The sequence below is a fragment of the Dendronephthya gigantea genome, unplaced genomic scaffold (genome assembly GCF_004324835.1).
Source record: "Dendronephthya gigantea isolate DGI-Jeju-01 unplaced genomic scaffold, DenGig_1.0 000039F, whole genome shotgun sequence".
Taxonomy (NCBI): domain Eukaryota; kingdom Metazoa; phylum Cnidaria; class Anthozoa; order Malacalcyonacea; family Nephtheidae; genus Dendronephthya; species Dendronephthya gigantea.
The window spans coordinates 199,804-214,406 of NW_021163049.1; the positions used below are offsets into that span (position 1 = coordinate 199,804).

General features: G+C 37.6%; 2 protein-coding genes across 3 annotated transcripts; both read right to left on the reverse strand.

Annotated features, from left to right (window-relative positions):
- Positions 1-35: 35 nt before the first annotated feature.
- LOC114526510 lies at positions 36-844 on the reverse strand. Its single transcript, XM_028548123.1, has 2 exons — positions 671-844; positions 36-558 (listed from the first exon to the last, which is right to left on the reverse strand). The coding sequence occupies exons 1-2, from the start codon at positions 682-684 to the stop codon at positions 36-38; spliced, it is 537 nt and encodes a 178-aa protein (XP_028403924.1). The 5' UTR covers positions 685-844.
- Positions 845-1,554: 710 nt separating this feature from the next.
- Positions 1,555-13,700, reverse strand: LOC114526599 (MOB kinase activator 2-like). Of its 2 annotated transcripts, XM_028548196.1 has the most exons (6): positions 13,554-13,700; positions 11,896-12,056; positions 3,824-3,917; positions 2,661-2,776; positions 1,741-1,838; positions 1,555-1,658 (listed from the first exon to the last, which is right to left on the reverse strand). In XM_028548196.1, the coding sequence occupies exons 1-6, from the start codon at positions 13,568-13,570 to the stop codon at positions 1,635-1,637; spliced, it is 510 nt and encodes a 169-aa protein (XP_028403997.1). In that variant the 5' UTR covers positions 13,571-13,700; the 3' UTR covers positions 1,555-1,634. The 2 variants fall into 2 exon arrangements, with proteins under 2 accessions (XP_028403997.1, XP_028403996.1); XM_028548195.1 differs by having other exon boundaries at positions 1,555-1,838.
- Between the last annotated feature and the right edge of the window lie 903 nt (positions 13,701-14,603).

The window sequence follows — 14,603 nt, forward strand, 5'->3', positions numbered from 1 at the left end:
CTGCAAATCTAACTCTTCTTTTTTCCACTCATTCATTACAGCAGATTTTCCCTCAAATAATTAACTGCATCACTGCCGTTTGATCGCCTTTTTACTGGTTTATTGGCTTTATTATCAACGAGTTTTCGTTTTTGAGTTTCACCCAACGTCTCCATGGCCATTAATCGAATCGATTCAGCATCTTCTCGATCTTTATTTTCTTTTTGCAATTTTTGCTCAGTAACATCCTGCTGATTTTGATCTGCTGCATCTTCAACTTCTACGATATCCTCAAGGGCCTTATCGATTTCACTAACGTCATCAATTTCGATGCCACTGGCCGATTCTTCGTCCTTCGTTTTCTTTCGAAATTCTCTTGCAAGTAAGTTGTATCTTTCTCTCACAGACCTTTGGTTGACTCGGAACGATACGTGCTGAACGCTGTTGAGATTTTGTGCAATCTCATTCCATTTAGTGCCCCTCTGTACTGTCCTTCGCCTTGTGCCTGTAAAGGGATCTACGACCAGGATTTCCCTGCACAACAGCTCGTCATGGTCTCGCGACCAAACCATTTGCCTCCTTAAAAGATACAAGGAAAAATCGAAATTTACACATTGATTCGACGAAAAACTCACACAGGAAAATCATATTTCTCCATCAAATCGAGAAAGACAAAAATTAATAAACTTACGGCTTTGGATCCATGAAAAGTAAGAGGCGTTTTCTAGTGAACGGCAAAACAGCAAAAATGGCGTCGTCGTCGTGATGTGGACGGAGCAATTTCTTTCAAAACATTTACTGCGCATGCTCAATAGTTCAATTCATTTCCGGTTACCGTCATCTCCACTAACCGTCGTCTAATCTTAAGGTCGCTATTATATAGCTCAGTGAATACGACACTCTGCCACACCCCCTGTGGCGATAGAATTTTAATTGCTCACGTGACCAGCCCCAACCAGGGTCTTTTCTCCCCACGAGTAGAGTAAAGACCCTGGGTACGAGGTTGTACCATTTTCAACTTGTAAATATACTTGACCCTATTTTGTAAATATAAAAACCCACTTTTGTAAATAATAATTGACACATGTATTTGTTATTGTAATCTCATATTTGTATCATATGTCACTTTATTGTATCACACATCCTGCTGTAAATATTCTTAGCCCACTTCGCACTGAAGTTGGCTTAGTGTAAGCCGAAACATGTTTGCTATTAAAAATTTAGTCGTTTACTTCAAATGTTTAACTTGTCTTGTGCTATTACGAAATTACGGAAATATCATTAAGACCCTTACCCTGGGAAAGAGACATTATAACTATACTCCAGCCGGATTTAAATTTATGTTAATACCTAATAATACCAGTTTATGTAAGATTTTGTTATATATTTTCATATCTTATTTTCTGTGAAATATTTATGTAAATAATTACCAGTAAATAATCCAAAACCACACGTGTAGTTACGTAGTGGCAAACTAGTATAATATGTAAAATAGACGAGAAGGAACAACAATAAATTTTCAGTAGATATATAAAGAAAAAACAGTTTTATTATATTGTTTATGAACTTTCCAATATTTATATATGTATATATATTATTTGTTTTCTAACTCTGTATCGGATCAAGATTAAGATTCATAGCTTGGGCTAAATCGTCTAAAGGCACGGTGTCTTTTGCTTCTAGTAACGAAAATCTGTTGTCAAAATACATTAAATGAATAAAAACAGTATTTAGATATGGATTAAGCTGCAATTCACTGACATCCGCGATATGACTGTAGTATAAATGTCCAAGAACATGTAGCAACAGCTTGATGAATTTTTTTACTGACGTGCCAAAACTGGCGGGAAATTTCGAGCCTACAGAATGGGAAATTTTGAAAAAATATAAAAGTCGATCAGAAGCGCTGTACCAGGCAAAATACCACAGGGATATAAGTGTCTAGAAAAGGCGAGGGGGGCGAGCTAGAAGGCGATAGCCTTTTGGAGTGAAAATAGCTATAATAATTTTTATACAAACAAAATGATAAATTTCGAACATATTGAATAAGAACTTTCATAGAAATGTATTTAACTTGTGTTCGTTAAACGGAAATATAGACTATGTGGATTCCATTCGTATTTAATATGGATTACATTCATATTTAGAAATTTTCAAATTATGACCATACAGTCAGAAATTTAATCTCCTCAAAACTAAATAAAACATGTTCCACGCGCGACCCTTGCCATCTGGATTCGTTTCTAATTAGGTATTTCGTGTTAGGTGAACCACTTTACATCACGTACTGCCGGACGATGAAGATGGATGCATTATCATGTAATTCAATAAGCATTAGAAATGCTTATATATGCCAAAGCCTTCTTGATTGTCTTTTTTGCCCCAGAACAGTGTATAGTATCATATTTCTTGCTTCAACAAAGGTTTCGTAACAACACAAACAGAAACGACAAATGGTTTATGTGCGACCGACGTTTTGCACTACACATCAGGTAGTGCATGGGGTGTTATTCCCTCCTTCCCTCTTAATTGTTAATTCTTTTTATTGTTTTAGATTTGTTTACACGCGTTTAGGAATCCTAAAATTGGTAGATATCCGCCAATGCGAGAAAGGTAAAACAAAAATGGCAGAAATCCCTTCAAAACAACTTCTTGCTGTTAGAGCTTAGCAGACATCTTACCATATTTTGACGGAAAACAGGATTCATCTTCAACATGTTTTTGTATATGTGTCATCACTAGATCAATATATTGGGGTGCCGATATTTTGCCCTTGCGTCCGTACCAACTGTACATGCTATAAAATATGCAAAATTACGTAATGAATACTAAATGTTCATTGGACAAAATTGGCAAACTTTTAAGGAGCTGTTTACATGAGCCCGGTTACCCGAGATTCAACGACGCGTGAGAGGACTTTCAGGTATTGAAATAAGTCGTTATGACACCAAACAAGCTCATGCTATTGTTGTGGTGATTGTACGACTGCCAGGATCATGTTATTTGCTCATTTTAATACCTCAAAATCATCTCACGCTTCGATGAATCTCGGGTAACCGGGCTCATGTAAACAGCCCCCTAAATCATCAGTCATCAACCCCAAATTGTGCGAACAACATTGCATGATTACCTACACAAATTAGGTACTATAGGAGAAAATAACACGTGTTGAGGCCTTGCAGCTTAGTTTACAGTTTGTATTGGTGGTTATTCGCTATAGCTAAAAGAGCGGCGAATATAGAGCCTGATTTAGAATGCATTATTACAGACACCAAACTACAGTTCATAAAAACCTTGTTATCTAAAGTTTTCATCAGAACTTTTCATCAGATTATTTTGAAAGAACTCGCAAAGTGATGGGAATAAACCATTTCCCGTTTAAACAATCTATTAAGCCAAACACCCTGTATACGCGGTATGCGAATGATATACTATTTTGCTCATATTCGTAATAAAATGCAAATTTTGCATGCTGATTGTTAGCAGTTTGGAAATATCAATGCACTTTCCGGTGCTAAATTCACCTTGATACTTGTTGCACTAACCATATCTTCGAAAACAAGGAGCAATTTTGGAACCAATCGGCAAACTGCCCCAATTTTTAATATTTCATGTAAAATGGTAAATATTTCAATAGTTGTGCATTCTGATTGGTTATATTCTAAAATGCAAACAAATTTGCTGATTGGTTTAAAACAAAATTTCTCCTTATTATATTAGAGTTTAATTAAACAAGGTGAGCCAAAAGCCGATTAATATAGCGCGAATTCTGTGAAAACTTCCATTAAATCTATATTCGTTTACATCTTCAGTGAACATAGCCAGCGAATTTCACATCACTTACACTGTGCCAGCAGTCATCGTTGGGCATGTGGTTGCGGTGCAAAACTCCGTAATTGCTCCATAAATGTGATTGATGCTGTTGAACAGCGTTAGTGCTTAAAAAGATTAAAAAAAAACATTTAAAGACAGGTCACAACGGCTTCTGCGTGTCGGTTCCGCTCATAACATAATTAGGTCCATGATTTAGAAATTACACAAATTTTGTATGTTTTGAATTTCTTTGAGCTGTATCTGTTACTAATTTACAAATATAGTGAACTAAAATGGTAATAAATATTCTGATAGGACAGGATATTTTAAGAGATATAGCGATGTAATATGTAAACACAGCGTTTGTTTATATTACCGACTGTAATCTACCTTTAAGGATTCCTGCGGGGCTGTTTAAGATGCAAAGGCGCGAATTGCGATATAGTTTCTTTTCGACAGTGTTTAAATAAAGTAAAAGAATCAACTAGAATATGGATTATGGAGACTAAAAATTAAACGGAAGGAATCTCTCAACGTGCTGTATCTTGGGATGGTATTTTGTTAGCATGCAATTCGTGTCACGACCACAGGCGTATGCTGTAGGGAGAGAAGGGGATCACCTAATCATTTTTCAAAACTGGGGACAAATAGCTGCAAAAGATAAAGCAAAATAAAACGACAAGACGCCTACTAGGCGTTATATGATCGCGTCGTTCACAGCGGCGTAGCCAGCCCAGCTATGCAAATTTTGTGTCGTAAATGTTCTTAATAATAAAAATGAACAATATACCGAACTATAGTCGCATGTTGAAAGCAGGAGAAACACAAAACAGCCCATTTCGAAACTGCTTGAAATCCTTTAGTGCAGGCTTACTCTGCTCGGCGTGTGCAGTTAGTTGTATGTGTAATGAGTGTAAAGATAAAGATAACACTTGCTAGCATTTTGATCGCTTTATTGATTCTACTTTACTGCTTCGAAGTTCGAAGGTGAAACGAAATATGCCCAAAGTGAATACAACACGTGATATAACTAGCAACTTACCTGTGCGCAGGTTCCCGATTAGGGTGATATGGCCCGCAGCTAGCGACGCTGGGGGTCGACCCGAGAGGAAAATAAAAAAAAAAACCAAGCCGAAACTATAGATCGCTGTCGCTACGCGATCAATTATGATCCCTTATGTCGCGTAATTAATAAATAGTTGTCGCATTTTTCAATATTTCAGGACCGCAACTATAGGCATATTTAGAAAGGGGACGCCTACAAAACTCGATTTTTCAAAAATTGTTTTTGAAAAATTTTCCCTCGATGACTGGTAAGTGTGTATAATAAACGATGTTAAGTTTACGACATTGATGTTCTGAATGTCGTTTTTGGCCACTCTGTCTCTGCGGTCACTTTCGCCTCGCAACTATTATCCTTTATAATACAACATCTATAGTACGCGCGTGCAGATTGGTCGAGAAGTGTGTTTCTATTTATATTCAAAGACCTGTATAAAAATTATGAGTTTGTATGCATTTGATTTATGACAGTTAACCGCAACTGTTTTAGGGTAAATTGACCATGGCGTTCAACATGGTAACGCTGCCCAAACGATAACACAGGGCGCAACATTTTAAACAGACCACACCCAAAAAAACGGCTCATTCACTATAGTGCTAACTGCCAAACCAAAAAGCTTTGACTAATCTGAGGTGCTTATGTGTTTCAAGGATGGTGCGTTTCAGAAATGGTGGGGTGGTCATTGGTAAGTAAAAAATGCCTAGCACTAATACTTTACGAGAAAATGACTATGCAATACTCGTACACAAGTATCAAATTGTGACTTACAACTTCAAATAAAGAGCAGTGGATCTGCACTGCCTTTTTCCCCAAATTTTTTACTAAAACATAATTACGTACATCTTTAAATATATATTATCACTGTTTGGTGTAAAAAAATTAATATTTTGTGACTGAAATATTAATTTGAAATTTACTTACTTCCTGCAAATGGACGCATTTCGCCAAATTCCAAAGTACACTCCCGTGTTTATTAGCGAAAATCGTTTGAATGCTTTTTAATATGAAAGACGGTTGAGACATAATATCATTTACCTTTTTAATACGTTTCCAGAAGTTTTCAAGTAGATTTCAACAGTTTAACCATCGACAATGTAAAACCCTAACTTTGACCAAATACGGCGCCATTGTGTCATCCCGTGTCGATTATTAACAATCCCCCAATCTTTTTCAGAATTAACAAATCTGACCTTTATAACGGACTTGAAATTAAAAATATGAATAAATAGAATATGACAAATACAGCATTTTACCACCCTGTAAAATTTCTGCTGGAAAACTTCTGGAAACTTGTTAAAAATGTCAATGATATTATTATGTCTCGACCGGCTTTCATATTCGAAAGGATTCAAACGATTTTCGCTGATAAACACGGGAGTAAACTTGGGAATTCGGCGAAATGCGTCCATTTGCAGGAAGTAAGTAAATTTCAAATTAATATTTCAGTCACCAAAAATATTAACTTTTTTACACCAAACAGTGATAATATATTTAAAAATGTACGAATTATGTTTCTATAAAAAAGACTAGGGGGAAAGGCAGTGCAGGCCCACTGCTGTTTATTTGAAGTAGTAAGCCACAATTTGACACTTGTGTATAGGGTACTGCATGGTCATTTTCTTGTAAAGTATTAGTGCTAGGCATTTTCAACTTACCAATGACCACACCTAAAAGCACCATCTCTGAACCATATATGCGACTCAGATTAGTCAAAGCTATTTTGGTTTGGCAGTTAGCATGTGCCATTTTTTGGGCGTGGTCAGTTTCGGATGTTTCGCCCTGAGTTGTAGTTCGGCAGCGTTACCATGTTGATTGCCATGGGCAACTTACCCTAAAACAGTTTACCTGTCCTAAATGAAATGCATGCATACAAACTCATAAAGATCCTTGACCATTAACAATTAGTCGACTCATGCAGGCTCGGTGATTACAAGCCTATATTCCCTGAGCTGAAGGCGGAGTGAATATAGGCTTATTATCACCGAGCCTGAGGCGGCTACTAGTTTTAGTATAAATTTCGAGGTGTTTGCAAATAATAATCAACATAATTTCGAAAAAATTATAATTACTTCAAATTTCTTATTTGAAAAACAACAACAAAAAGCTATAGTCAGCGGCCAGTGAAATTTATACTAAAACTTCTCCTTCGGCTCAATATAGGATTGTAATCACCAAGCCTGAGGCGACTAATTGTTAAATAGAAACACAGGACTTCTCACGCCGAAATTGACAAGCGAAGTAATGTAATTTGAATTTAATTGAATCGAATTATAATAAATTATTTGAGTTATATTGTAAAAGAAATAGAAAACATTTTTTCTTTGTTTATATACAGTTACACGGAAACACTTGTGGAATTTTTGGGGTACTAGAAATAAGCTGAAAAAACTCGCCCTACGAGCTCGCTTTCGTCCACAGATTATTCCTCGTTCTCCCAAACTTCCACGCGTGTTTCTTTAACTATACAGGATGTAGAACTAGGGATCCAATCATCCAAGGATAGAGCAAATTTCAATGCCTTCCCAATGCCTAGACAAGGTGACGTCTGTCGCAACATACAGAATTGTGACTTTTGCCAATTCCGCCAAATTCAGTTTTCGATACGATCCTACTGTTGTTCCGGTAGAATATTCGGTTAGCCAAATTGCAACGCATTTCGTGTTGATATTGGTCACTGGACATCATCTTCAACGTGGCTTAGCGGCCGATTAGTTAGGTCACTTCAATGTCCAGAATCACGTCTTCCAGTTCGGACCAGGATAAATATCCGTCACCAATTGACTTATACAAAGCTTGCTTTTCCAGTCCAATCAACCTCTCATACTGCCCACCCCACCAGGGTGCACAGCTCATGCTGAGTTGCCACTTGATTGACATCTTTGCCAGGATATCGTTAAACTTTTTGTTACCCGTCAAACTATTACACGGAATGCTACATTTTTGTGGTTTAATTCACTTTACGTCGAATATATTGTGAAATATAAAATGAAAAGAATGCTGCTTGTTCACGTGAATATTTCTATAGCGTACCCAAGACTAGCAATCCTAATTAAGCTATTGGCGATCTTAAATAGCTACGCCAAACACTCCCCTTCCAAAAAGAGTGTTCTCTAATATTAACCTAAAAATGTCAACAAATCCAATAAAAATACTAAAAAAAATTGTCCGAGCCCTTCAAAGTCAAACTTGTAAAATTTGCCGTTTGCAAAATTGCAAATTGCCAAGCAAATAACATTTGCTTCTCTTATTTTCACGTGGTCCAACTGTCTATTTTCCTCTTCATGAAATAACAGTATCATCTGTACCATAACAGGGTCTTGAGGTAGGATCTACTCATTGCTGTACAGTTCAGAAAACCAAATACTACATTACATTTAAATTTAACCAGTAAACCAATGTTAAACAACTAGGCCACTGGTAGCTTATTCGAGAGTAGAAAGGATTGGGAAATGGAAGGGTCCATGGGGTATACCATGCTGGTGGAGGGAATGATGGTGGGTATGATGGTGCTGGTAGTGGGCACCCTGCAAATGGGAAAATGAGAAAAAGGTCGGAGGTGCCGTAAATGAAGACACAAAATGTTCTGGGTTTCCATCTACCTCTTTCTTTCCTCGTTTATGGTACCATATAGGTCCTGCGTAGTCGACCCCCACGACTTGGAAAGGAAAGGTTCCCTCGATTCGATCTTTGGGGAATCGTTTGCAGCCGAAGTACTTCTCGATGACGCGTCTGGAGAGTCTTCTCAGCCGTGGAATCCAGTATCTCTGTCACACTTTCGTCATCGTCAGCCCCACCCCCCATGGAGGGTCACCTTGTGGGAGTGCTCTATTAGTTTCTCCGTGTACAAGTCGTTGTCTGGTAGTCTCCTTGTATGCGACCGTGGCATTCGAGAATGTCAGGTTGAGCCTAGCACGACCTTCTTCGAATTCGGGTGAATGCTCGTTCCTCTGTTGTACCCTCGCTAGCCACCAAATTTCTTGTTCTTTTACCTCTCCAGTTGACAAGGGACCATGTTTGCTTTTCTCCACGTTCCTAGCGTTACGGATGAATCGTGAGATCCATTCATATATTCTCAGGGTTTTCCAAAAGCTATACACTTTTCCAATATGTCCGGTTTCTGAATAACACGTCCGATTTCTGAATTACAGTGTGCAGAATATACTGCCATACTCTCTTAACTAGGGCTTGTCACGAAATCTGCTGGCCAGTTCTCTTTGGCCGCCATCCACTCTGGGCCTTCAACCAAAGACAATTGGAACCGCTGACGCTTCCTCCTCTACTTCCAAGATCGGCAGGATTCTCTTGGGTGGGAACATGCCTCAATTGGATGAACTTCTACTGCTGAATCTTCCGCACATAATTGCCCACGAACTGTTTTAAATCACCACCATCGGGTATCTAATAGAGAGTTACCGTGCTGTCAAACCAACCGAACACATCACACAGATCAATCCTTCCAACGCCTTCCGAACATTGTCGACTAGGTTAGCGGCCATGTGAGCGAACACGAGTTCTAGACCAGGTACATGGTAAGGTTCTTCTTGGCCAACCGCGACTTTGAGACAACTAGACCTTGGGTGATACTACTCGGTTGTCGAACGACTACCATTACTGTAGCCGGGACTCCTTGTCAACTTGCATGGCAAAAGGTGTGGAGCTCGATTTCTTGGATTGGCTCGTGGAATCTGGCCAAATTCTTGGGGCACTTACATGATCTGGAGGGTTGCTTTCCCATGCTGACCACCTTATCTCTAGTTTGTTCGGTAGTTTCGTCCCAAAGCAGTTTCGGGTAACGACAGTCCCGGTTAAAGACTTTTCCTTCCAATGTCACCGGTGATATCAGCCCAAAGGGGTCGTAAATCTTCGCGATCTTACCAAGGACTCCTCGCTTCGTCGGCTCAGCTCTCTCTGTGGGTATGCTGACGTTAATAGCATCTTGCTTCTTGTCCCAGGGAAGACCGAGAAGAGCCGCTTGTCCCAATTTGACTCCCAACTTGTTGTTTTGCGAACGTCTTCCCCGTCAGCGATGACGTATGTGATTCTTCTGCTTCGAGTTCAGGCACATTGGAATGACATGCAGTTCAAACTGAAACGTTGCATCGTTGAATATCTACTTCTGATTGATTTAGCTTTTTGGACTGTTTCGCTTTTCGTTTGTTGCTCGTGTTACTGCAGGTGTTGTTGTATCACCAACCGAGAAGGAATGGGAAAGGGGGATAGTCCGAATAAGGTTTTCGTAGCGAAGCAAAGGGTTAACCCCCACCCCTCTGATTTTAGATCGTTGCATCAGTGGAACCGCATGACGTCCCGGTCTTCGTTCCGGTTCAGGTCACCAGGTGGAATCTATTTCCACCAACACTTGCCAAAGGTGGTTCTGAAGGGGTTTTCCTGTCTCGAGACACTCATTCAAGGAAGGTGCAGCGTCGTTTTCCTGCGCCGATGCGTCAAACACAATTCTAAGCTTTGTGGTCTCCGTTGATTCTCTTATCACAGCTTTATGGGGGTAAGTAAAACTCTTTACCTTATACTTCTTTATCAGTTTTCTCTAGGATACCTTCCTTTATCTGTTCTCTTATAATCTCGTAATTTCCAGGTTCTGTCTCTCTAACTTACTCACCAGTGTATTCAAGAATCAAATGCGTTAAGCTCCCAGATTTGTTGCTTGGCAATGGGGGACGTTTCCCTTCTACAAGACTGGTTTCGTACCAGCCTTCTTTACTTCTAAATCATTGTTCCTTAAATTCACTGTAAACATTCTTTTGGTCACCAGTTGCGGAGTCTTGCAAGCCTAATATATCCAGCCTAAACAAATGTTCGTAATGTTCGCGATGAACTTGAGTTAGAAACATGTTATCGATGTTCACTTTCTCGCCGGGGGACATGATTGTCCAGCCAAAGCGTCGGAGAATTATATCCTGTCAGAGGTGCCACTTGTGACAGGAATTGCCGTTAGAGGCAATCCAACACACACACACACGTTAGTTTTTCCTCATTATTCGGATCACAGATAAACCACCCTCTCACTATCACGACTTACACGATTCTCTCTCTAGATACTCATGCACCACCCTACATATTTGATAACCTATGACCTATAAATTAATTGACACATATTTAACCAACTAAATTATTCCCCAAATGAATAATTTTTCTATATGGACATAGATGATTTACAGAAAACTAAAAGACTCATATATGTAATGCGTGTGTTTACTCACGCGAGTTTTCCCGCTTTGTTTCGTTTCATTAGTGAGTTTCTTTTAATGTTTGTTCATATAATATACAGAACATTGCATGGTTCGCTCAAAGATATGGATTTTATTTCGTGTCAAAAACAATATCTCACTCGTTTGTTTTTGCCACTCGAACATAAAATCCATATCTTCTCGCAACCGCGTAACATTGAAATTAATATTAAAATTTCACCAACGTCATAGCTCATAGATTACATGCATTGGTCTGGATGTGCACATGAAATAAAATTAGATCAAAGAATCATTGGCATCGAGAGGTGGGGGAAAGGGGTAATTACCCCATTTAACACATTGGCTTGCATCACAGTTAATAGAATATACATGGTTTGGACACTAAATAAAGGCACAATACAACTCATTAACTATGTTATTGTCCAGAGTTATGCAAAAAATGGTTCCTTTCTCGTCACGTGTCTATTGTATTTTAGCAAAATTTACCAATGGCACTCATCTTGGCAGTTGCTAAGCTCATCAACCTTGACTTGAAAAATATGTTAATCATAAGATTGCTATGTTGGTTTATCTGTGCAAAATACAATAGACATGTGATGAGAAAGGAACAATTTTTTGCATAAATGTACCTCAACATAGTTAATGAGATGCATTGTAGTTTTATCTGGTCTCCAAGCCATGTATATTCTAATAACTGTGCTTGCATATATCACACAACAAACAGTAGAACTTAAAATATGGATAAGGTCCTGACCAAAAAATTTCCCTGCAGCCCACTCATCCTCTCGAAACCCCTGCAAAGAATTACTGTAAAAGCTTTACAAACAAACTTACTGTGTGTAGCTAGCCATTCATTTATATCCATGCCAGCAGGAAGAACAACAATTTCTTTTATTTCCTCTTTTGTTAAATTAAGATTCTCATAAATTTTCTTTTCCATGTACGGTTTAATTTCTTTTTGCTCATCGTTGATTGGATATTTCCTCTTACTCTTGCTAAATAACGTATTGAAATGAGAAAAACATAACCACCCGAAGCACAATTTAAGCACACTGAGTCAAAATATGGACTACGCTATTAGTATTATAGATAACAAGGAGGAATCTCGTTTTCGACCAATCATAAAATTTGTTTCTATTTTTAGTGACCCCAATCAGAATGCACAAATATTAACCACTTTAATATTTAAATGAAGTATTATAAATTTAGACATTCTAACTCGCTTAGCCAAAGCAATGTAAACAAGTTTGTTGATTAGTTCAAAGCAAAATTCCTTATCATAGACCCTGTTTACACTACACTGGATTCATATGGTGAAGTTGTTTTATCTCCAGAACATTTTCATTTGGCACATCATGTTATAAAAGCTGGCATGCTATCAACCTTTGGGGGGTGAAACGCACTTTGACATGTCTAATTTTGACACTGTGACCATGCAAATGAGGTATAGTATAAACCAGGCCATAGTTGGTGCACAGGTTAGCAAAATAAATATTCCAGTTGAAAACACAGGAATAGAAAATTTATCTTTAAGGAATATATTTTTATTTGTTATATAGGTGTTGTGCATTTTAAATGTGATTGGTTCATTCATAGTCAGAAAATATATCTCTAAGGAATATATTTCTAATTGTTATATAAATGCAATGCATTTTAAATGTGATTGGTTCATTCATAGTCACATGATTTTAAATAAATGCAATGTTTCCCTGGCATTGTTGCATATTGTCATAACAAAGTAATTTGTTTTTTTTAAACGAAATTGTTGTGTAACATGTATTTTTTATGTTCCTACATAACATTTAAGCACTTAATGTAGGAAATAGTGAGTTTTGTCTTTCCTTGAGTCTCAATGTTTTCCCTCGAGTGTTAGACTTTTGGGAAAACAACTCACTATTTCCCTCGGGTAGTTTCTCCAGGATAGTTGGAGTCTTTTGATATCTGGATATACAGTTGTGCAAACTATCTGCTATTGTAGCCTGACATAATTGAAAAGGTGGTTTGTAAGAGATTTTTATTAATCAACATCTTTTACAGAAATGTATATATAAACCCTCCTATAAATTGACCCTCCCTTACTATAATGGTGTGAAAATTCATAGCACATGTTTCATATAAATAAACTACTTGTGATGTTAAATGATAAATACATAAATATACACCCACCCCCAGTTAAACATGTAATTAGAGCGCCACTAAAACGTTAATGTTTAAATACAAAATCTTTGACAGATACATAATTGTCAGTCAATATCTTTAGTCAATATTCACGAAGAAGTAAATAAGATATAAAAATCTTGTAACAGAGATTTCGATCTCATTTCCAAGACCAAGAAAACTATCATTGCTAATATCCTTTAACCCTAATGAAACGCAATTTCTCTATTTCTGTTTAATTAATGTTAAAGATCAAATAGCAATACATATAAAACAGCCGTACAATACATAAACAGGCGTATAAATTTATCGACTGAAAACACGTAACCACTCACCTTATAAACCATTCCATATCATTAAAGTATACCAAGTGCCTCGAGTCATTGATTCATATGTACATTTGAACTACAAAACGGCTACAGCTTTCATCTTTCATTCCAAGGCTCTATTGAATATCAAGATTCAAGATTCAAGATTTAAGATTCAAGAAGAACTTCATGAAATCTAAATTAAGGTAACTGAGATAACTTCAGTGATTACGTCATAGATACACGCCCAGTGAACTCTAATAAAATCTGGAAGGCTAACTCCTAAGATTTGCCTTATGATTGGTTGAAGCCAAACTCCCGCGAAAATGACTTCCCCCCTCCGTTAAACGTTCTCGTGTTCGTTGCTGGATCGCATGACTTGAAATGCGTGTTCGAAAAAAATGATATTTTTTTGTGTTTTATTCTTCTGTTTTTCATGCATTTTTTCTGCATTTGGCCGGCGCCGATAAAAACGTCATATGCAAATGAAAAGCAATCAGGGAAATATTGTTCAAGAAAGAAGACGATCAACTGTTTCTGAGGAAAATTTATTTGACAAATTCACAAAGATATATTCAAATTTCAACCTCGATTTCAACAACAACAGAATACAATTGTAGTGAAAATATTTGTTTTATCAAAAGATAAGTATAATTATCCGTTTAAATAAGAATATCAAGTGATTTTTCGCTGATTTTTGAATAAAATTAACTTTGTTAATTGAAATCTTTCACTAGGTTTGCCTTCTTGTATAAGGGACTCGGAATGATGCTTGCCGTACGTGAAAAGACGAAACGTAAAATATCAGTCGGCCGTGATTTAATTAGCTTCACTCTATGGTTGTCATGAATGCCATTTAATCCGGGTTTGTGATCAGCGAAGACAGTTGATCGACAACATTCATCTGCCATGAAGTGATGGCAGACCTCCCAGATCATTTTGCTGCGTAATTTTTCGTTCGAACTGATTTGTTTCCCATCCTTGCTGACAATCGCTTTAAAAACATGTTCCGCGTATTTGAAAACGGGGAAGACCGATTTCGATGGATTGGTCAAACCACTCCGGTTTTCAAACTGT

Coding starts and splice junctions, on each gene's coding strand:
- LOC114526599 (XM_028548195.1), bottom strand. Junction 3,918..11,895: donor TGAATGGCTAGCTACACACA/GTAAGTTTGTTT, acceptor AATCTTTTTAAG/CACTAACGCTGTTCAACAGC. Junction 1,839..2,660: donor CTGTTTTCCGTCAAAATATG/GTAAGATGTCTG, acceptor CCCATTCTGTAG/GCTCGAAATTTCCCGCCAGT.